The following is a 24,869-nucleotide window of genomic DNA, read 5'->3' as shown; positions in this document are numbered from 1 at the left end:
TTAGGTGCGTCATATACACAAATGTAGCCCCGCCCACCTACCCACTGGCCCCCACCCTTTGGCCTCTGCCTCGCAGCAGTTACCTCCTTGCAAGCAAACAGCAAGAAAAAACAGCTCCTTTCAGCTTCAGCACAGGCTAATTAGCACAAGTTGATTGGATCAGCCTCCTGACTCTCAGCTGTTTTGCACAGGGTTCTGCTGCTTGATGCAAAGAGGTAAATTGCTGGAGCAGATTTTTTTTTTCCTTGTGCTAATCAAGCTATGCTGAAAATGAAAATGAAAGTAAAGCAGGCTGTTTGCTGTTGCTGTTTGTTGGAAGGAGGCAAAATTGCTCAGAGGCAGAGGCAGATTTCTTTTTCTTCTTTTCCTCACCAAAAAAGGTAGGTGCGTCTTATACTCCGAAAAATACGGTACATGAAAAGTATGTATGCAGTAGTGGCAAATATCTGTAGCTCAGGTGTAGGATGAGCTTCTCCGAGCTTGTGGGCTGGTTTATGACCATTTCGCTACCAGGCTAGATAATAACTTCAGCAGAGTTTAGGGGATGTCAGTGTTCTTCTGTTTGTAAGGGCTTCATGTGGTCAGTAGGTCTTGTGATGGGTCAGGTGTGGGTATGTCAAGTGAGAGTCTTGTAATGAGTCTTGTGATGGGGAGGTTGCATCAGGTGGGGGTCATTGGGAGGTGAAGGGCTGGTTGGGGAGGGCTTGCATGGGTTTATTGAGGGCTGGTGCTGCCTCTGGTTAGTTATGCGGTTGATTTGGATTCTGAGGCATTTCGTAGGCTGTTTGTAGGTCAATGTGTCTGTTGATGGAATTGCTTGTGGAGTGCCAGGCTTCAATGAACTCACAAGCATGGCGGGTAGTAGTGTGGCTGATGATGATGTAGTATGTATGCTAGTTGGTATACTTGCCTTGCCTTTTCTCTTGGAGTCCCAGTGCGGTAGAAATCAAATAATAGGGATAAGGAATAAGACTGTATTACCAAAATACCGACTGAATGGTAATATGGTTAAAATCTATAATTCAAACAAAATGATTATTTTGAGCTTGGTTTGTTTTATCACCAATAACAGCATATGTATTGATTATCTGTAAATGACATATTGAATTCATGGAGATTAGGGCTTGGATGGAAGAGCAATTGGTGTGTTGTCAATCATCTTATTCCAAATTGTTTCAACTCCTACCCTCAAAACGATGCTATAGAGCACTGCACACCAAGACAACTAGACACAAGAACAGTTTTTTTCCAGAATGCCATCGCTCTGCTAAACAAATAATTCCTTCAACACTGTCAAACTATTCACATTAGGCTGCATTACTATTGCTATTGGTCTTCTCATCATTCTTGTAGCCCATCTCCTCCTACTTATGACTGCATGACTGTAACTTGTTGCTTATATCCTTACGATTTATAATGATATTGATTGTTTCCTAGTATGATTTGATTGCTTATTGTACCTTATGACTGTCACTGGGTGTGGTGCCTTGTGATTCTTGACGAGTGTATCTTGTCTTTTTATGTATACTGAGAGCATATGCATCAAAGACAAATTCCTTGTGTATCTAATCACACTTGGCCAATAAAGAATTCTTTCTTTCTTTCTTTCTTTCTTTCTTTCTTTCTTTCTTTCTTTCTTTCTTTCGTTCTGTCTATCTATCTATCTATCTATCTATCTATCTATCTATCCTCATTGGTTTCTAAAGGAACACACAAATTACTTCTCACTTGTTATTATTCCGATAAATTATAACATTTGTTCCTATAAATATTATCAAATTACATATCCTTTTTTTTAAAAAAACAACTAATGCCAAGCTTATGAAAATGTTTAGATGTTAACAGAATTATAATAGAAAAGATTCCTTTGATTGGAGATTGTGAATCCCATCAAATGGCTCCCAAATCTTTTTATACTTAATGAAAAAAATAATTGTATCCTAATATTCATATGTTTTTCAGAACAATTATTAGAATTAAAGACCGGCTTCAAAATTTGCACAACTAAACATTTAAACCAGTGTTCTTCAAAGTTGCAACTTTAAGATGTGTGGAATTCTTAAATTGGCAACTCTGTCACTAAACACTGTGATCACTAAGCAAAACATCAGATGACCACGATGGGCTTAAAACCTCACTTCCCCTTCGGTTGTTAAGTGAGCCAATATGGTTCAGCAAAACATCACCTGGCTGCAATTTATACTTTTATTTTTGTCTTCTCTGTAAACTGTGCTGGTCACAAGCCAGTTGTGAAGTGCCCAAATGGCAATCACAGGATCCTGGGATTCTGTGATGGTCATAAATCAGGGATTGATAACAAAGCTTTTTTTTTTTTACACCATTGTATTTTTGAACAGCTGGTAAACAAGCAAAATAGATGAAACATTTTTAACTGTGCTCTTTCTGATGTCGTTGCCATATCTCCATCCCTACTGTAGACCTTCAAGGACAGATGGATGGATGGATGGATGAATGAATAGATAGGACAGGCAGCCCTGGGTGCCTGAAAAATATTATTCATCAGTGCCTGACTAAAATAAATTTATTATAACTTGATGACCCAGTTCTGAATGTGGAAAGCATATTCTCCGAGTATGGGGTGATGTCAAGGGATAATAAAAATTTGCTTGAGGTGTTGAGACGGGAAGGATGACATGCAAGCAGTCACTGGATTTTCATTTCTAAAGTGCTAAACATATGTGCATTTTTTTCTAATTACATATTATATATTACACTTAAGAGTTTCGCTCTCAGAAGAAGAACTTCACAGAACAAATATTGTTTGGCATCTATCAGATTCATAAAGATTATATTAGTTCCATGCCAGTAAACTATGCAAATGGAAGGAATTCTTGTTTATTATTTTTTTTGAAGTTTATTATTTTTTTACAAACATTATCAATGCGTGAACAGTATGGCACTTGGGTATCATGCCTTTTAATACAAATAAAACTAGTAAAATTAATAATCGTTATTACATTCAATCAACTTATATATTTCTAATAATAATACACATTTATATTAAGTTGCAGCCTGTCGTTATTCAATTATTCCATATTTTCTCTTGTTATTGCTTTTATTTTATTATATAAAAAGTGTATACACTAATATTCCCTCTCTCTTATTTCTATCTCTTATTCTAACTTTTAATCATATCACCCTTTATTAAAAAAAACATTTTCTTTCTATCCTACCTAACTTATAGTCATGTCACTGATGTAAAAAAAAGAAAAGAGAGAGAGAGAGAGAGAGAAAAGCAATTAATAAAGAAAATTAATAGATTATATTAGTTCCATGCCAGTAAACTATGCAAATGGAAGCCAATCTTCTTGTTTATTACTTTTATTGTAATTCCCAGGTCTGAACAATTTCCCTGCCCCCCTCCGGCTCAGACCAACCATCAGAGACCATTTCAGATTTCCTGGAATAGCAGAGGATTTCTTTATTGGCTAGAAGGGAACATTCAGATGAATTGAACCTTTTTTGTACCTATTTGTAGCTATTAGTAAATCATGAGAATGTAATATATTGTAGGAATATTTGCTGTAATTGCACAATCCTTATCCAGGAGGTCAATCATCATACATAGCTGGTACATAAGATGGTTTAATTGTTGATAACCACCAGTATTTATTGTGCAGAGCCAATATGCTGCTCACAGATGTAGGCCTGCTGATAAGTAATCATGTGGTAATGAGCCTACCTCCTTTCCCGATCTGTTTGTCTAGTTCTCCTCTGTCAAATGTCGTTTGAAAAGTATCCATCACTAGGAATGAAACTGAATACAGGCTAAGCAGAAGTACTGTTAGTATGAAATACATCTGTCTGGTAATCTGGAAACTCTCAATTTTCCCAGCAAGATCAGGTTTGTATATTGGGAGTGCTTTTAGATCCATCTTTGTCATTAGATAAACATCTTGGAGGAGGAAGATTCAGAGAATCGTCCTGGTCTGATGGTCTAGATTAGGAGTTGGATGGTGGAAGACATCTCATCTCTTCTGTAATAGATTCCCCCCCCACTTTATTTCTTTATTTCTTTCTGTTTTAATGGCTATATCCAGTTCTTGCCTGGTCTTCAAAATCCAGGTTCAGTTTTCTCATTTCTAGCATCTCTTCCTCAACGAATATCCAGCAAAGTTGTGACAGATACTCAATACAGTATTGATGGGAACTGCCCATTATGATCATATCAAATTACTTTTCTGTTGTATTCTTTGCTTTTGAGTTGCTTGAGGCCCAGTAGAAAGTGCAGATGAATGTCCATTGCTGAGGGATTACTGCATTTTGTTTCTTCTTATCCATATAGTTGATTCAGCACAACTTTTCTTATGTCCATTTGAAATTTCTTCTCCAGAGCTGTCCACTTGATACCTACTCTGTTATCTTCTCTCTCAGACCTTTTATCCAGGGGTGAAATGCTACTGGTTCGCACCGGTTCAGGAGAATAGTAATAAAAGCTACCAATTCGGGTGAACCGGTAGTAAAAAAAATGCTACCGATTCGTCCAAACCGGTATTTCTGATGATCAGCTGTGCCGCGCGATTTATATTTGCTAGAAAGCAGGAAATCCTGCTTTCTAGTGAATCTAAATAGTGCGGAGCAGCTGTTCTCCCCCTCGCTGTTCTACTTACCTTCTTAACCCTCCTTTTTCCATGCAAAGCACTCGTTTAGTGCGTACTGCGTATGCGCAGGCAGCAATCCGGTGGTGAACCACGGAGGATTTCACCACTGCTTTATCTTACGTGAAATAGTTTTCTCTATGTGATATTTTATTTCTGTTTAATACACAAGCACACACATTCTTAACATAGACACGCACAGAGCACTTATTTTAGTCACTGTGTTAATTGTTATTTTATCATGTTTTAAATTGTAGTGACTTTTGCTTCAGTTTTTAATTCGGCGACTGGCTTGTTTTTAATCTCCGTGATTCAAGTGCTTTTTGCTCTGGTGTGATTAACACATCTGAGAAATAAAATAATGAATTCACAATGAATTTGCTCCAGCATCATCCAGGGATTTAGTAATTGATCTATTTCAGTTTTCTGTGGCAGCTGGGGGATCCATTTGACCCATCTTTTAAAATTACTGTTTATTGGTAACGATGTCATTGCTAGGAAGGCAGCTTTGATTCAAACCGATCAACCATAAAAGTAACTCTTAAGTAAATACGAGTTGCCAAATGAGAGGTAAAATAAAATTGAGCCTTATGACATATATTTTCATATAATATGTTTTTTCCCCTAGTGCAGCAAATAGCCTTATGGATTACACTGAGAAAATGCCATCAAACTGGAAATATTTAAACTGTTCCCCACGATTTTAGTCATAATACAAATCTTACTTCCACCTCCTTCTCTCTTTCTCTCCCCCTCTCTTTCTCTCTCTCTCCCCTCTTTCTCTCTCCCCGCTCCTCTTCCCCCCTCCTCCCCTCTCTCACACACACACTGATAATAGTCCTGCTACAGATCTCTAATACCTTGTCACATTTGGAACATTTACATTTTGTAAGATGGTGAGAGTCAGATTTTGTGAAATGGCAGCTGTATAAATATGACAAAAGCAAGCAAACAAACAAATAAATTCATCTTCGAATTTAGTGATCCTTGCTAGTATTTAGAGATCTAGTAGAAGTTCTTGATTTTCCATCTTGAATTAAATATATTTTCTGTAATACAAGGCAAACATGAGGTTTTGCATTAATAGAAAAGCTCTATCACTCCTTTATCTGGTGATGGCATAGAGCAGAGGTCTTCAAACTTGACAGCTTTAAGACTTGTGTACTTCAACTCCCAGAATTCTCTATGCTGGCTGGGGAATTCTGGGAGTTGAAGTCCACAAATCTTAAAGCTGCCAAGTTTGAAGACCTCTGGCATAGAGAAAAGAGAGCAGGTTATTTTTAAAAAAATGAAGGGGTGGGGTTTTCTCAAGTGTGACTCCTGCTGATAGGAACATTTTTCCTAAATTGTTGAAGCTGACTCCCGTTGTTTATGTAGATCATCATCAGTTATTCCTTTCCAATCATACTGGTATGCATTGTCTGAATATATTGGCGGAATAGAAGTTATTGTCATTTTACATTTTGTGACTTACGTTCATTGTGGGTTTTAACTGTATTGTTATTGGTTTTGAAGGTTGAAGTGTTGCAAATAACCTTGAGTAGTTTGGTATTAATGTTGTCCAATCTTACCCCTTCATTTTTGTTTCTTCTTGTCTTCCTGATACAGGTATGGCCTCCCATGTGCAGGTTTTCTCTCCTCATACTCTTCAATCAAGTGCCTTCTGTAGCGTGAAGAAACTAAAAGTCGAACCAAGTTCTAACTGGGATATGACTGGGTACGGCACACATAGCAAAGTCTATAGTCAGAGCAAAAACGTGCAATCTTCTCAAGCGGCCGCTGCCATCAATGCCTCTCTCCAGATTCCAAACCCCAGCATCCCTTATGAGCAGACCATCATCTTCCCAGCCAGCACCGGGCACATTGTGGTAACATCTGCCAATAGCACCTCTGGTGTGGTTGCAGTATCTGGGCAGGCATTGGGCGGACCACACAACCTGATGCGTCGAAGCACTGTGAGCCTTTTGGATACCTACCAAAAATGTGGACTTAAACGGAAAAGTGAGGAAATCGAGAACACAAGCAGTGTTCAAATTATTGAAGAGCATCCACCGATGATTCAGAATAATGCCAGTGGGGCCACAGTAGCCACCACAACAACGTCCACTGCCACATCCAAAAATAGTGGCTCCAACAGCGAAGGGGATTACCAGTTGGTGCAACATGAAGTGCTATGTTCCATGACCAACACATACGAAGTATTAGAATTTCTTGGCCGTGGTACTTTTGGGCAAGTAGTGAAATGCTGGAAACGTGGCACCAATGAAATTGTGGCCATCAAGATTCTTAAAAACCATCCTTCTTATGCCAGGCAAGGTCAGATTGAAGTGAGCATCTTGGCTCGGTTAAGCACTGAAAGCGCAGATGATTACAACTTTGTCCGAGCCTATGAATGTTTCCAGCACAAGAACCACACCTGCTTGGTTTTTGAGATGTTAGAACAGAACTTGTATGATTTTTTAAAGCAAAACAAGTTCAGCCCATTGCCACTTAAGTACATCAGGCCAATATTACAGCAGGTAGCCACAGCTCTCATGAAATTGAAAAGCTTGGGTTTGATCCATGCTGACCTCAAGCCAGAAAATATCATGTTGGTGGATCCATCTCGGCAGCCCTATAGGGTCAAGGTTATTGACTTTGGTTCTGCTAGTCATGTGTCCAAAGCTGTGTGCTCAACTTACCTTCAGTCCAGATACTACAGGTAAGAGACTTCAGGCAAACGGATTGGGCTTCATTATTCCTTGAAAGCATTTAACCATGCAAATAAACAAACGGAATGCTATTTGATTCCTGCCGCTTGGTAACTGCAATACTATATGTCTTTCGTAATGTGAAGTGGTGGTGAAATAACATCAAACATCATTAAGATAGCATAGCTCTTTTTTTTTTTTAGTATGCCACAGTGGTGGTCCAGAAAAATCTTGAGTTTCACCTTTAGCTCCATGTGGCCCTTGGTATATTCTTCCACAGCAAATTTCTTATAGTGTGACGTTTCATAGAATTATGCTGTATATAAATTAATTTGGCCATAAGGTGTCAAAAGACACTGTTGTTTTAGATCTGGCAGACTAACAAGTCCAGAAGTAATCAGTGAGGTGATTCTTCATTATGGTTGATTTGATCAAAATATACCATGGACATGTTCAAATCTGGTAGATTTGATCAAAATATATATCAAAATCTGGTAGATTTGAGCAAATTATATGCTCACCATGTCTGACAATTTAAATGCAGTAGTTGCTTTGCCTGTAAAAATTAGGTAATGCTAGTTCTTATCAAGAACCTAGCAAGATGCACAGAAGACTGATTGTCAGTCCTGTTGCTCACTAACTCTCTATTAAAATCCAGATTTCAAACCTTGGATGAAAGCAACTTTTCAGGATTGGAGTTTTGCGTAAGGTTACAGCAGCTGACCCTAACTCTGAAAAGCCACCATCCTTCTTTTACTTTTTAGAAACTCTTTATTAAACAAGGAGAGTCCATTTCTCACAGGGATAAGAAGAATGTATATCGTGCTCAAGTTAGAGGTTTCCGTGCTTCTTGCTGCCATTATATTGCCCTGATACAGGAAGCATGGGAGAAAAAGTTGCTATGAATATTGTGTGCAGGCTCTGCTATGGTGCTAAAAACACATTTTTGAGTTCTAATTCTTGAGCCTATCCTCTTGACCTGGCCACTATTTTGCTTGTGGTCTTCGCTGGCAGCCATTGAAATTTAATTTTAATTTATTTAAAATTTAATTTTTATTTTATTATAAAATTTAACACTTATTTTTTAAGAAAATGATTAACAAGCTGGATGGAGGGGGGGGAATGTGTGATCATTGGAATATTACCTGTGATATTTCATAGGCATATATCAAATATAAAATTAAAAAAGGAGAATGTTTTGTTTTCTGGGGGGAAAAAGGCATTGTGGTAGAACATTTTAGCCATGGCGTCAGGGAAATCCTTGATTATGTTTGTGTAGTGTTTGCAAGTTTCTGGCTTTGAGGTGATCACACCCAGGGGGTGAGCTTCAAAAATTTTAGCAAGGGGTTCTTTGCCCGGTTGCTGGGTGGGCGTGGCCATGGTGGGCATGGCCTAGTCGGCTTCCTGCACCACAGGAAGGGCACCGGAGGCTTTCCTTGAGCCTCCGGAAGGGCGAAAACAGGCTTTCCAGGCTCCGGAGGCCCGAACTTCTGGCAGGCCCGTTTTTCGTCCTCCCGAGTCTCTGCGTGCGTCCTGCACTTACCTGCATCCAAAACGGCCCGCGTGGGGACTCCTGCGAGGGGTGGGGTGGGATGGCTGGGGCCAGCCAGGAGTGGGATTTAGGGGTTCTCCAAACTGCACAGAATCTTAGCTAGAGGTTCTCCCGAACCCTGCAAGCCCCCAGCAGCCCACCTCTGATCACACCTATTTTAGCTAATTTCTCTATTGCAATTTGTTATAAGAAAAAAATCAGGAAACTGAATTGGGCTACTAACAAAATCATAAGGAATATATCTATTATTGCTCCAGCATATGCTGATGGCAGTAGGGGAGGGTTGTGTCACAGGTAAAAAGCATTGTGGCACAAAAGTCCCTTAAAAATAGATATTTTTAATATTAAAGATAACGTGAACTAAGACGGATTGGAAAACAATACAATTTGTTTTTACATTGAATTTATTACCAGTTCATGAGGAGATCAGATAAAATTGCTTTCAGTAAATATACATTGCAGGTGAATGTTTTAAACATTGATTAAAACACCAAACAAAACATGATAACAATCAGTCCTACAAAATAAATATTGTTTTTTTTAAAAAAAATATTTTGTTTGTGATAATTAAACCCTGGATTGGTGGATAATATTTTGAAGAACATGTTGCACTTAAAGTGGCAGAAAAGTTAATCTGGCAAGGGCAGATTCTTCACTGTACCCTTCAAGGTAGAAGATCTTTGCAAACAGTTTGTGTAAGTGACTTGTTGGTGGGATGCTATAATTTACTGTTATTAACCATCAGAGATGGAACCTTTCCTGGTACTTAAAAATTTGTACCTAACAAATGGGAAGCCAGGTGGTTTCCAAGAAGCCTTAGAACGTACCCTTAAACATTTTAATTAAACCAGGTCTTGTCGTAGCTTTATTCCTTCTTGTTAGCACATTCAGGCCTTAAAGGTACAGTAATTGGGGCAGGGAGGAAAGGTAGAACAATAATCTGTTGACGAAAGAACTTGCACCATTTCCTGTTTCATCATTCAGCACTAAGAACAGAAAGAGCTATTACTCAGATATGCGGTATGATCTTGCCATCTCAAATGACTGCGCCCAGAGGTAGCCATCTTGGCCTATATGGGACAGACTGAACCAGGATTTAATACGGCAAGTGTTTGCCTTAAAAATAGGCATTGATATGGTTTGTATGGTGAATCTCAGTTAACTGATCTGATGGAAAATTTGCAATTTGAAGAGAGTCTCACAGACACGTGAGCAAACTGTTTTTTCTCTTTCACGCATCAGTGCCGTACATAAATCATAGGGAGGTATCAGGGGTGGGCTCTAAATTTTTTTACTACCGGTTCTGTGGGCGTAGCTTATTTTGTGGGTGTGGTTTGATGGTCATGTGACAAACAATTCTTTAGGATTTAGCAGAAGTATTGGTCTACCAGGCTTTTAACTGCTTGCAGAGCCATACCGGTCTACCCATTTGTTTTTGGAGCGTTCCGGTCTACCCATTTGTTTTTGGAGTGCACTGGTCTACCACCACACTGCCTTTTACCGCTGATCAGCTGTAGGACGGCCCTTGGAAGCTCCGCGGCAAAAGTTTAAACAGTTTTTTGCCGCTCTGCCACCACTGAGAACATCGGAAACCACTTTTAGGCAGCTTGGCCTCATTGCCAATCTACCACCACCAAGTGGTTTACAAAGAGCGGATCGGTTCTAGCCGATCAGTTGGGAGGCTTCTTGGCTTCTCAATTTAAAGCTAAGGTGTCTTTTTTTTTTTTCTTCTTTGTCAAGTGAGACCTGATTTTTTCCTTCTAGCCGATCAGCTGGGACTCGGGAGGCAGCGAATAGATTGGGGGCGGGGCCAGACAGAGGTAGTATTTACCGGTTCTCCGAACTACTCAAAATTTCCATTACCAGTTTGCAAGAACCGGGGAGAACTGGTAGCAACCTACCACTGGGAGGTGTGTTTGAGTAGATAGGGCTGGTTCTTTCTCATTAGGCCAGCTGCTCTCTTCAGGGTTCCTGCACGCAAGACCAGCGCACCAGAACCCAGAAGAGAGCAGCTGGCGACAGCGCACATGCCCACCGAGAGGGCTCTGTGTGCCACTTCTGGCACACGTGCCATAGGTTCGCCATCACGGACCTATAGTAAGAGGGGAATCCTTAGCTTACTTACAGAATTTTTATAACTTACTACTTATAGAATTTTTATCATTGTTCAGTTGCTTCCTTCATAATCCTATGGATAAATCTGCACAGATTCTCTGTCAATAGCTTTTTCTTTGAATTCTTGCAAGCTCATGCTTGTGGTATCACTGATAGTATCTTGCCATATTGTCTTCTGTCAGTTTTTTTTTTTAAATTATCTTTGATTTTTTGAGGCATCAAGGTCATCCTCCTTCCTCATTATGTATTCAGAATGATTGAAGTTTTAGCTTAGATTGCAGTTGGATTCTAGATTCTGCAATAAATATGAATACATTCTTTGTTTAATCACTCCTAAAAGATCTTAATAGTAATAGCAATAGCACTTAGACTTATATACCGCTCCTAGTGCTTTAGAGCCCTCTCTAAGTGGTTTACAGAGTCAGCATATTGCCTCCAACAATCCTGATCCTCATTTTACCAACTGCAGAAGGAGGGAAAGCTTGAGCCGATCAGGATCGAACTCCTGGCAGTGGGCAGAATTAGAATTAGCATGCAATACTTCATTCTAATCACTGCACCACCACAGCTCTTAAAATAGGAAGATCTTACAAGTTGATTGGAGAAAGGGCCAATGCAGGACTTAAGAACTCTTGGGGTACTGCTAGCAGCTGGAATATAATCATAAAATATGATCTGAATTCACTGGTAATTCTGTTAGTAATTTATAGATTTCTAGAATCATCAAACCAAGGCCAAGGACAAACTCTAGATCATTTCAGCAATACAGCTGATTGCATAGGATAGAGCGTATATAACTATGGATTCCCAAATCCAGGCCGAAAATTCCTCACAAAAAGACCTACAATGTATGTCCTAATTTAAGACTTTTAAATAAGATAATCTCCAAGTGATCCTTTTCTACATTTGGCAATAGTGAGGTGTTCCTTTCCGCTGAATGATTGACCAAGAGAGAGATCTCAGAGAGCACTTGCATCACTCCAGAATCAGCTTCAAATCAGACTGAGGATTCATTAATGTCTCTGTTTGATAAACAAGATGTTTAGTTTTTGATTAGTTGTAGCGTGTTTGATATTTCAGTAAAATGAACCTTCTTTTAACATCCGTAACTCTCTGGAGCTTACAAATGGTCAACTTCTCTTATTAGCAAAACCCCCAGTCTCATTCCACCTCTTAGATTTTTAGCAGATCAAGTGGAAAAATGATTTGATGGCTTCTTCCCCACCACAGAGGAACCGTTTGTTTGTTTGTTCGTTAATTAATTAATTAATTAATTAATTAATTAATTCATTCATTCATTCATTCATTCATTCATGGCATATAACTAGATGGAGAGCCATTTTGGTGTCAACACTGACTCAAAGGCACCCCCCCACACACACATACAACTAGAGAGACATGCAGAAGATGAAGTAAGGATGTGGATGAAGAGGGAAGATTTTAATTTTTTTTTTACTCCAGAACTTGTCACAGCTTGGGGTGAGATGGCAATTAAATGAAATTCCTTGCTCCTTGTTCTCAACGTTTTGCGGTTGGCAGAAGTGCAGACAATTCTGAATCATCCTCAAGCTGCTTCTGAGGGATTGACGAGTTAAAATGATATTGGTGTGACAGTGCCCAGAGAGAAGAAAATTCCCTGTTCATAATTGCTTTTGTTCCTATGTATTGCTGGCTTGGGCTCTATCTAGTCTGGTATGTAGTGCCTATGTAGGCACTGAAAATAAAACTCCTAAATCAATACAATTTATTGTACAGTACACCCTGTTGAGCTAGGTGAGCTAAGGATCTAACTCAGTGTTGGAGCACATTATGTAATATTATTTCAGGGACACTTGTAGACCAGCTTTCCCCTACGTCCGAATTCCCCAGTGAGCATAAACATTGCTGAGAGTTTTAACAAATCTAGAGGAAACCCGGATTGAGAATGCTGTTGTAAACATAGCTCTTCAAGGATGTGATAATTATTCAAAGCTATTTACGCAACTGTGACTGTGTTAAAAACACAAACTATATTCTGTGGATGAATATCTATTTCGCAGGTTAAAAAGTCCTAGATTGAATCTCTGTCATTTCTAGATTAGGGAAAAAAAAAAAGAGAGAGAAAAGATAAAATACTAGGTGTGAGAAGGACTTCAGCTTGGATTTTGAAGAGTTTCTTCTTTCTCAGAAACCTTTCCTCTCCTTTAGTGAAACATTGGATTAGATGGGCATTTTTTCCCTTTTCCTTTCAGTTGCATCCATTCCTTAAAGACTGTGTAGGACAGGGGTATAAAACTCAAGGCCCGCGGGCTGGATCTTGCTAGCGGGGTGCTTAAATCTGGCCTGCGGGGCCGGCCTGGAAATAGCAAATTACCAGTCCGCGGTGCCTCTGGCAGCCAAAATGGGATGCCCTATTTTTGGCCTGGATGGCCTCCTGCAGCACTCTGCTGGCCAAATCAGGGCATGGGGAGGGGGGCGTTTTGGCCGGCAGGATGCAGAGGCGTCTGTTCCACCCACACCCACACACCCGGCCGGCCCGTGCAGGAGAAATACAATGCTGATCCAGCCCTTGAAGAAATCCAGTTTGACACTCCTGGTGTAGGAGATGACCAGGCTGAGCTCGAGGAAGGGGTCAAACGCATCATCAGTCATGAATCCCATGAAACCCACAAGAGATCGAAGTCCAGCCCACCTTGAATTCCTTTCTATTCTTAACTCCCACTAATTTCCCTTCATTGTTAGCAGTTCAGATTCTTGTACAGAGTTTAAGATTGCAATAAATCTTTATACCCATTTGAACTGCCTGGATCTCCTGATTTCCCTGGTGTTTGACAGACTGTTTGGACAAGTCTCTGCAGTTTAGCAAGGTTTTTCAGAAGTGGTTTGCCATTTCCTCTTTCCTAAGGTTGAGAGAAAATGACTGGCTCAAGGCCATCCAGCTGGTTTTGTACCTAAAGTGGGACTAGGCCTCATGGTCTCCCAGTTTTTACCCTGATACCTTAAACACCACTTGAAACTGGCTCTCAGATAGACTAATAGTCTGATATATATAGCAGATTGTTGTATCTTGTTCAGGAAAAGGGATCTCAGCCTTGACTTTGGAGAGTTTTCTTCTATGTTTCCTTTAGAAATATGAAATTAATGTCATGCATAAATTCCTCCACGAATATCTTTGACAGCCTGTTACGGATAATCCACCAGTTTTACAGATATGTCCCTGAGAGCAGAATTTAAGTCAGTTTGTTTTCTGAATTTAGTTATGAATTTACTGTTGCTGACTGCATGTTCTTGTTTTAGTTCTAAGGGTTGAACTTTGTGTAATATTATTTTCAGTCAGAGAAATTGTAGAGACCTATAAACCACTACCACTATTCTTTTACTTACGTAAAACTCAAAAGATTGCATCACAAATTATGCCTGGGAGTCAGTAATCAATATTCCAACTGATTACTTGAATTTCTCGGTACAGAAAAGAGAAATGAACTTTTGGCTGCAAATCTATTGTAAGATATCTTTGATGATATTTGCATTTTAAAGGATTTCCTGCTTCAATTTCCAGGATCTTACTTTCCCCAAAACTTCCCCTTGAAGTTTTGATTAGGAAAGCAGAATAGAGGCAGCTGAGAAGGAACATTTTAGGATTTCTGACATGACAAAAGATTAGGTTAAAATTGTGTTTGAAGTTATGAATTAGTATTAAACAAAAGTCAATCCCCCCCACTCTAGTATATATATGTATGTATGCATAGGCGATAGACATCACGATCTCCGGGACGTTTAAAAGTTTAAAATTTTTTTTTTTATTTTATATATATATATAAAACCAATAAATATAAATAAATATTTTTCTAACAAGAAAAACAAAATATTTTTTTAGTAAAGGCAGGACTTTAAAAAAAAGCGAGACTTTAGAAATTGAGTCAAATGGTCAAGGGAACATGGAAAAAACGGGACATTCTTAACAGTGATGAGTTTCAAATTTTTTTACTACCGGTTCTGTGGGTGTGACTTGGTGGGCGTGGCTTGGTGGGCATGGCAGGGGAAGGATACTGTAAAATCTCCATTACCTCCCCACTCCAGGTGAAGGATACTGCAAAATCCCCATTTCCTCCCAATCAGCTGGGACTCGGGAGGCAGAGAATTAGATGGGGGCGGGGCCAATCAGAATTTTTACTACCAATTCTCCGAACTACTCAAAGTTTCCGCTACCGGTTCTCCAGAACTGATCAGAATCTGCTGAAATCCATCTCTGATTCTTACCTACTTTTAGTATTTAATATTGGGAGAGGGATTTTTTTATCCTGGTGGAGTGAGACACTTTCGCAGTGTCTCTTCCTCAGGTACAGAGGAAATGAAATAAAGATTTGGTGGGCTGCATCTTGATTTGTAAGTTGTGGGTAGAGAGAAGATTTGGGCAGGCTCTTCCCAAAACCTATTCCAGCATTCTCTCCCCCAGTACCTACTTTATTGCAACAAAAGCTTTAAATAATTCTATCCAAACTCTGCTCTTAACTAATGATTTATTTTCTATTTGAGTACATTAATTTCTTTCCTGCCCCTAAATTCCTTGTAATTCCCAACCTATAGTTGGATTTATAACCATATAAATCCTTGGCTATGTTTTCCCCAGGTATAAAAATGGAATTATGTACTGGTCTTAAAACAGTTTGGACTATCAGCACAAAACCATTTTTTTTTAAAGAGCAAGAACGGTACTGGAGATCTAGGCTCCCCTTCCTCTGTATAATGTTCATAATTTTATAATCCTCATGTCACTCTGTATCTGTCTGCTTCTGTGCTTTAGCTTTTCCTTCCGCGGAAGATGCCATAATATTTCTTTCTGTGGCTTTCTGAGCTCTGATTTTTCCTCTGCCCTTTCTTTAGATGACTGTTGAAATGTTTTCAGGTAGCAACCCTGAATAGTCCCTCTTTGCTTGTGGTTATGTTTTCACTGATGTGCACTGAAGTGGTCCAAGTAAAAAACATCCCTTCAAATTAGAGGCAGATGTATTTGCAAAGAGCATTTGGTCTTTATAGGAAATACATGCTGTATTTGGAAAAGCTCTTTATATTTTGCTTTCCTTGATGATGTTACTGGCCACATGGATTTTGCTGGGCTGTAAGCGACTTGAACTAGAATTCCTAGTGCTTCAAAGCAGCAACTTTTTCAGGTGATGGGCACCATTACATGATGTCACACAGTGTCACTCAAGGCAATGTTCTACTTCTCTCCAGGAGGAGACTAAAGAAGAACCAGTTTAACAGGCAGACAAGAAACATATGTTAAGTAACGTATTAAAGACAATCTGAGAAGCCATTATGAAAGAGTCCCAATAACTGGTGTGTAATAAAAGTGAGCTCTCTCCAGATACAAACCCAAGTTCAAATACTTCTGCCTCTTCCTGTTGGCTAAATGATGTAATGGGTAGGGCAGTGCAATTTGTCAGGATCCCAGTTTCCATCTGCTTCTTATTTTGGTAATGATTAGAGCTGATTTCTCCTAACAATAAGAGAACTAACTGAGAATTCTCTGTGAGTGATACCCCCTAAATCAGGGGTGTCAAACTCAAGACCCTAACGCTAACCCATGGGGTGCTTAGTTCTGACCCATGGGGACACCCTGGAAACAGCAAAAAACCAGCCTGCGGTGCCTCTGCCCATGAAAGTGGAGCATTTTTGGCCGTGACGGCCTTCTGCAACCCTCTGCCAGTGAAAATGGAGCAGGAGGCCATCAGGGCCAAAAACAGAGCCTGGGAGGGCCACATGCAGCCCTCCCAAGCTCTGTTTTCCTTGGCAGAGGGCTGCAGGAGGATCGCCCCAGTCCCGTCCGGGCTACCACAGGTGCCCCCGACATGAGTGATGTTGAGCTGGCCATGCCCCCTGGCCACACACTCCCGTCCCCCTGAGGTCAAACACAACCCTGATGCGGCCCTCAATGAAATTGAGTTTGAGACCCCTGCCCTAAACAAACAAATAAATAAATTTTTAAAAGGTAGTAATGGTTAAAAAAAAAACAATAAACCTCAGATGAATTTCATATAAACTCAGATTTAGCAATCATGAAAGTTTGGTCATTGTATTTCAAATTTTTAGCTTTAAAAAGCAAAACCAAAGTAAGATTCTTGAGCACCATCTAGTGCCATTATTTAGCACTTGTGGGGTTCTGCCATCTTTTCCATGACCTTTGCCTCTGAATTAGTTGCAAATACACTGGTTGAGGGTCAGTGAAAAGGTACTGACCAAAAGAGAGAAAGAGATGCAGAAGCTGGTCCAGAAGGGCTTGAGGTGACATAATGACTCTCTGATGGTAGCAGCTCAAGAGACCCATCCATGAGCCCCTAATAAAGCAAGGTAGGATACATTATAAGAAAAATGAAGAAGTTGTCTTTTAATGTGATGATTAGAGTAGTTTCACCATCTTGTGGTCTTTTAGGACTACAGACAGCTCTTGGAATTCAAAGCTAAGGAAGAATTGCTACGAAGAGTGTGTATCTTTTATGTTATGTACACTGAGAATATATGCACCAAGACAAATTCCTTGTGTTGTCCAATCACACTTGGCCAATAAAAATGTATTCTATTCTATTCTATTCTATTCTATTCTATTCTATTCTATTCTATTCTATGCTATGCTATGCTATGCTATGCTATGCTATGCTATGCTATGCTATGCTATGCTATCCTATCCTATCCTATCCTATCCTATCCTATCCTATCCTATCCTATCCTATCCTATCCTATTTTATTCTATTCTATTCTATTCTATTTTTAATGTAACTTCCCGGTCGCTATAATGAGCAGCACTAGGAGGTTCGAATCTTGTTCCTTTGTATCTCAGATGTAGAGAAACTGACCACTCAGGCTAAACTTGCAGAAAATAGATAGAAATAAATATTTTCAGTTCCATGACAGTGAAATCAATTATCCAGAGAGGTGGTGAGCTCTGCTGTTCAGAGCTGGACTGCATCTCTCTGGGTTGCTTTAATCTGGATCCCTGTACTGAAAAGAGGAATGGACTCTACGGTGTAAACGATGGTATAAATCAACTCCTACAATTCTGTCTCTGGTAGAAAGCAAGAGGAAGAAACTATTAAGTATTTAAGTGCCATTCATTGTATGTTCTTTTTTATCTTGGTTTTTCGAAGATGAACCTTTGAAGGTAGGGTGGGAGGAAGAAGGAGAAGAGACAACGTCTTGGCAAGATGTTTCCTGATTGTCAGTTCTCTCAGCTGACAGCTGCTAAGAGACTCAAATCATCAAGCCGAGGGGAAAATGTTATGCTTCGCTGTAAAATTAATGGAGACAAAATAAGATGAAACAGATTTTTAGCAAAGGAATATGTAGGTAGAAGAGAGCTTCTATATTTATTTTTATTCCTCAGAGACGTTTTTTCCTAGTTGCTAAAACACAGAGATAATTATTTCCAAAAACACACTAGATACAAATCTGTTAGGCAGAATATGTACTACTTAGAAAATGTTACCTCCTAGTAGCATGTTCCTGTATATTTATTATGTATGTATATTATTTATAGTATCAAAAATAAAAATATGAAAATGATGTGATCCAAATAGCTTAACATCTAGAAAAATTCATGGTGACTAGAAATGGGATATTTTTTTTATTTCTCCTTAAGGTTGTCATTTATTATCATAATTGCTGAAAACGTCATATTGTCATCAATAATAACACCTAATTCTTATATAAAAGTGGTACCATTGTAGCACTTTTAACTCATAAGTTAGACCCATGCTCTGAGCAGACTGTAATTTAAATTTGAAACTTTATTTTAATGAAGTGACTAAAGATAACATTGCCAACCAACAGCTGTGATGTTGAGCCGTGTAAAACTGAGTTGTGCTTTTATGATCATCAGAAACATAAAAAATACACAGAGATAAATGCAGATTTAGGCAGGATAAGACTGCATCAATACTGAGCAATATAAGAAAGGCAAGATCCAGGAAGAGTCAGCTTCACTCCTTAGTAATGTCCAGGAAATTGTAAAATTTAAGATTTTCTTCAGGAAACAGAAGAGAATGAATTGTCTGCATCTTTTAGCTTTTTGGGAGGCGGTGAAGACCTGGCTAGGATAGGGGTTGAACCAGGAAGTTAATAGCTGGTGGGAATGTTTGCTTTATTTCTGTTGATTATTGGGAATGACTAGGTTTATTGTGTGAGATGGGAAGCCGTATAAGTTCTTCCAATAAATTAATATCTTTACAGATTGCTTTTAATAAACCAGGTATTCTGGCTTACAATTACATGCAAACATAGCTTGGGTCTATGTTGTTATATACTCTACATGCTATTATTTCTACATACCAAGGATAGAGGCCTTAGGACTTTCTAGGACTCAGTTGTCCCTGATTGATTATTGACCCGCTTTGGAATGTAGGACATAGCTGACCAGAACATTGCCAACTATTAGTTTTCTGTTTATGAAGGTGAGCAGAAAGAAATAGTTTTTTTGCCCAACTTAGAAAACTATTTGCTACAAAATACAGCCCCTATTTCAGTTGGCTCTAAAAGTATTTAGGTATATTGATGGAAGGCATGAGTGTGTTTGTGTGTGTGAGAAGAAACTCCATTGCTTAACTATTTGAGGATTTCAATTCCAATATTGCCTTACATTTAACAGTGTGAAGCAGTATAAGAATTTTGGTTCAAATTGTGTTTTTCTCTCTCTCTGGACACTGAGGTAGAGTTGAACGATGCCATTTAGGACAATGTGAAGATTCATATGTTTTATGTATAGCAAAATAAAATCATTTATAGGGAGACATTTGCTTCATTAATTATTGAAATACAGCCATGGCAAGAAGACATTAATTTACAAAGAAAAGATGATGATATTAGACTCATTCCTTGAACCAGGGCGGGGTGGGGTGGGTTCTACCATAAAGGACCCATTGTGAGTCACCTTGGATGCAAGGATGGTACATTTTGTGAAGAGCCTCTTTCCTGGAATTTGTCATAAATTCCAGGGAAGAGACTCTTCACAAAATATGCCATCGTTACATCCAAGGTGACTCATGGTGGGTCTTTTATGATAGAACCCAACCCTCCCCTCTCCCCCAATTAAAGGAATGAGTCCAATATCATCATCATTTCTTTGTAAAATAATGTCTTCTTGCCACTAAAACAGCATATGCTCCTTAAAATTGGAATGTTCTTGTCAGACAGAAGAAACCAGGAGCCAGGATAGAGTTCAAAAACACTGTGAGTTTATTCCCTACGGCCTATGCAAGCATCTGATGTACTAATGGTTAAGACAAATTGGAGACAGATAAGAGTCAATGGACCTCAAGAGTGGCTGGACTTATGTCTCTTCCAGGGGCATTGAGACTCCATATCAGTGGTGGAGTTCAAATTTTTTTTACTACTGGTTCTGTGGGCATGGCTTGGTGGGCGTGGTGTGGCTTGGGCGTGGCTTGGTGGCCATGGCTGGGGAAAGTTACTGCAAAATACCATTCCCACCCCACTCCAGGGGAAGGATACTGCAAAATCCCCATTCCCTCCCAACTTCTGGGGGAAGGATATTGCAAAAACTCCATTCCCACCCCACTCTGGGGCCAGCCAGAGGTGGTATTTGCTGGTTCTCTGAAATACTAAAATTTCCGCTACCAGTTCTGTCAGAACCTGCTGAATAGCACTCCTGCTCCATACTGATTTTGTATTTGACCTCACCTCAGGCTCAACCTGGTCATCTTCTACAGTTCTTCCCAATTGTAGAGATAGAATTCTAAACATGTTTTTTTAAAAAATAAATTGTAAGAGAGCAATCATCCTGAGTTTGCAATTCAAATTTTATAATGCATAATTTGTGTTACCTGCATTTATTTCCCTACGCTTACCTTCTCTGACAGCCTCACTGGGGCAGAATAGCTTATTTCTATTCACATACAAGATTCTAGAAGCTGAAACTTCACAAAGGAGGATAAACCACCAAATAATTATGAGACTTAGTAAGCAGGCATGGTAGGACAATGGTGTTTTGTTCATCTTGACCAATGATTGAGAGTAAATGCTTCTGTGTTCCTTTAGCAATTCCAAGAGCTGATTATTTTTTAGTAACACTCCCTTGTTTATTATCTTAAACATGACATAGGAGATGCCTGGGATAGAAGTGTGAGAATGTCTTAGCTTCCCAATACAGGTGGGTAAGAATGAACAAGTTTGCAAAATGCTCCCATTGTATTCCACAGAAACAGAAGACCTAGCTTTTTTATATGCATTATATTTTTTAAAGTACATGCTGGAAAGCAGCCTTGTTGTATAAAAAGATTGCAAGCTGTGTTTACTGTAAGAGAAGAAGAATGCATAGCAAAAGCAGAATGTGGGAAATAACAGCTCATTATTGCTGGGACAACAGTAGTTACATACATACGAAAAAGGATGAAGTGATCAGGACTTTCCTGTGGTGCAAGGAAATTATGAGAAATGACTGGAATCTGTTCGTTTGGGAAGAAATGAATAAACTGACTGGGCTTGCTATGAGTAGGGTCCAACAAGGGGAGGAATGCCATCTGTTCTTCACTTTTTTAATAGACTGTTCCTATTTCAGGAACTCTGTCCAAAAAACAAAGAAAATGCTATTATGTACAGAATTGTCCATGATTGTCTATGAATAAGTATACCATGATTTCAATTAATTCTGTCTTCAAGCTGTGGGGGTGGGAATTCAGAGTCTCCAAAATAAGGATTGTAATACATACTTCTGAGAAAAAAAAGATACTAGTAATCTTTGCTTTATATAACTATTACACAGTCTTATTTTTAATCAGATGCTAGATGATGTAATGCCCAAAGTAATACTGGCTTGTTTTTTAACCATAATTATAATTAATACTTACTCCTAATATTAATGACTACAGTGAGGCTATAGTAAATCCCTAGATTCTGTACCCTACCTTTCTCAACCTGAGGTTCTTCTGGAATCATTCAGAATTTCCAACTAGCCTGACCATCAGCAATTGGAAGGCATCATGATGTAAAGGCCTCTTATTGAAGAATATTTTGGTGATCTAGGCACCACCATTTCCTTCCCTCCTGCCCCCAATCCCATAGATGCTTTTGCTTGATACCTCAAGATGAAGGGATCCCAGTAGAACATTGGTTTTCCCTAGCTCTCATCTCATGAGAAAATTGCTTTCAGCTAATTATATATCAAGCTTGTGGGTTCCTCCCTTAGTGTTGTCCATTCCTTATTGCAATCCATTCGATCAAGGACCAAACTCATTCACTAAATTTACAACATACACTAAGCCTTAATATGAACTGTCGGTTTTGGCTTAATGTGCACTGAAACTATATTATTAGTTGAAAGTGTCAGTGAAATTATATATTTATGGGACAAACAGCTTGACAGCATTGGTTTTCCAGAGAAAGCTATTAGATACTCATAAAAAGTATCTAATCTATCTCTAAAAGTATAAAAAATAATAAAAAATGATGCAGTAGATACTCATCTACTGCATCATTTTTTATTATTTTTTATAGTAATGGAGGTAATTAATCGTATGATTTGCATATTTAGTTTTTTGTTTAAACGCACTATGATTTTTAATTATTTTAAACTGTCAAGAGACATAGAATCATAGAATCATAAGCTTGGGAGACATTTTGGAGGTCTTCTAGTCCAGGGGTCTCCAACCTTGGCAGCTTTTAAGACTTGTGGACTTCAACTCCCAGAATTCCTCAGCCAGCTTTGCTGTTCTAGTCTGTCTCCGAAGACAGGATTCCTCATCCCATTCAGACAAATGACTTTCTGTGTTTTATTTCAACAGCCATGGTCCTGTATTATCTTACCTTGCTTTTTTTTAAAAAAATAAAATAATGGAGAGGTTGAAGCAGCCCTAATCATGGCATGTTCCCATCTCAGGAAAGCAAACAAGCAAGAATATTAAAAGTTATAGAAGTTATAATTAAAACCTGTCTGCCTTTTCTTCAATCTAATCTTCATATTCCCAACCCTCTATAGCCGTGATGGCGAACCTTTGGCAGGTGTGCTACAGGTGGCACACGGAGCCATATCGGTGAGCACGCGAGCATTGCCCTAGTTCAGCTCCAGTGCACGCATCTGCTTTTCGGGCCTTCCGGGCCCACTTGAAGTCAGCAAATGGGTCTTTTCTGGCCTCCAGAGGGCCTCCGGAGGGGTGGGGAAGCCTGTTTTCGCCCTCCCCAGGCTCCAAGAAAGCCTCTGGAGCCTGGGGAGGGTGAAAACAGGCCCACTGGGTCCACTGGGCCATCGTGTGCCAAAAGTGGGGGGAGCATGTGCATGCGCAGGGTGCATTGAATTATGGGTATGGGCACACGTGCACATGACCCCACCAATGCTCCTCCCGCTTTTGGCATGCGATGGCAAAAAGGTTAGCCATGACTGCTCTATGGCAATAGCCAACTCAATGTCTTTGGGAGTTCATAAACAGATCATTGAAACAGAACAAAACAAAACCCTTCTGCTTGTTGATTTTCAGGAACAACTTTTTGGTGGTATGTTGCTTGTAACACAATTATTTTAGAATTGGAAGCCTCACAAACCATTGAGTCTAACTCTCAGTAAATTGTTCAAATTCAAATTTAAGTTTCTCTGATAACTATCCACTTAGCTCCATTTAGTGAAGGGGTGCTTATCCAATCTCTGAACAATAGATGTCATTTCAAATTCCATTTTCCCTTCAGGATTTTTTTCCAAACATTTACCTGGTATTTTCCTTTTGTGTAAGTTGAAACCATTATCCTGCTTTCTTTATGAATGTACTTAACTGACCATTAGCATGTTTTTAGCAACATGTTCCAACTCTGTTATTATGTTTATGTTCTGGATGAGTGCCACCATAATATTTTGGGATAACAGGATATATGCACGCCCAGTACTTTGTTTTACCTGTGTACTGGTTAATAAATCAGAAGAGTTATTTAATACGGAAACTTCTTACTTTTCTTAGAGTTTTTCAAAATATGCCCGCTTTTCAAAAATCTTGTGGTGTGTATCTGTAACTAAAGTGCACAGAATGAAATGCAATCATATGCTTCCATGAATATTAAAGATACCCTTAATCCATTAATTTAAAAGATTGGCTGTTCAAATAGAAGGATATCCTTGCCTATACTCACCCAAGGTTGCTTAAAAGGGTGGATTTAATTGTTAAATTATGGCTTTATGAGATACAGTTCCAGAACTGGGTCTGTTGTGGACAGCTGAGACACTGTTCCACATCCAACCCAGTTAGCTGCAATGTTATATACACATATAACTATTTCAGCAGAGCAAACTGGTACCTCCTAAATATTAAACTCCCAGGATTTAAGGATTATGGAAGTTGAGTCTAATATCTACAATACAGTTGGTATTATTCTGTTGTTCTTGTAATCATGGGAGTGTTATTCTTTTCTGTCTATCCAGCTTTCTTGTACACACCCATTTCTTACAGTGACCTGTTGTAAGAACATTCCCTCAAAAGGAAAAAAAATAATTGCAGAGAATTTGCCAGAATGCTTTAATTAATGAAGATGCAACTCATTAGCAGTGAAGGGTGTGGAGGAGAATGGGAAATGCATGGGGGCCATACAGTCTGAGATAATACACAACCTACTTAGAGAAGCTTTCTGAAGCCTACTATACTAAACTGCCGAGTAGCTTTCTAATCTAATCATTTCACTTGCATTGCAAATGACTTCCCAATTAAAAATGAGCTAACAAATTCTGAAATGTAAATCAGACTCCATTACCTTTCATAATTGCAGTGCCAGGTTCAGTCTTCTCTCTGCTCAAATCAGTAGGTACAGACTTCCTCAGATCTTTGTGTGTGTGTGTAAAATATCCTTCTTAATCAGTGTGCTCATTATTCTTAACATCTATCACCTTTGTGAAAGTACATTTGGTCCTCCTTAACATCTATCACCTTTGTG

The 24,869-nt window shown here is 39.1% G+C and overlaps 1 protein-coding gene across 2 annotated transcripts in view; it reads left to right on the top strand.

The window, feature by feature from the left end:
* Positions 1-24,869, top strand: part of HIPK2 (homeodomain interacting protein kinase 2) — a 154,555-nt gene that overhangs the window by 64,102 nt on the left and 65,584 nt on the right. For both annotated transcript variants that reach the window (XM_034402983.3, XM_060694524.2), the window contains exon 2: positions 6,228-7,320. In XM_034402983.3, the coding sequence (XP_034258874.1) occupies positions 6,228-7,320 (1,093 nt within the window). The remainder of the gene's footprint in view (positions 1-6,227; positions 7,321-24,869) is intronic.

This window comes from Pantherophis guttatus, chromosome 7 (genome assembly GCF_059756535.1).
Source record: "Pantherophis guttatus breed Tessera chromosome 7, ASM5975653v1, whole genome shotgun sequence".
NCBI classification, from domain to species: domain Eukaryota; kingdom Metazoa; phylum Chordata; class Lepidosauria; order Squamata; family Colubridae; genus Pantherophis; species Pantherophis guttatus.
This window is presented reverse-complemented; position numbering and strand designations above follow the sequence as displayed.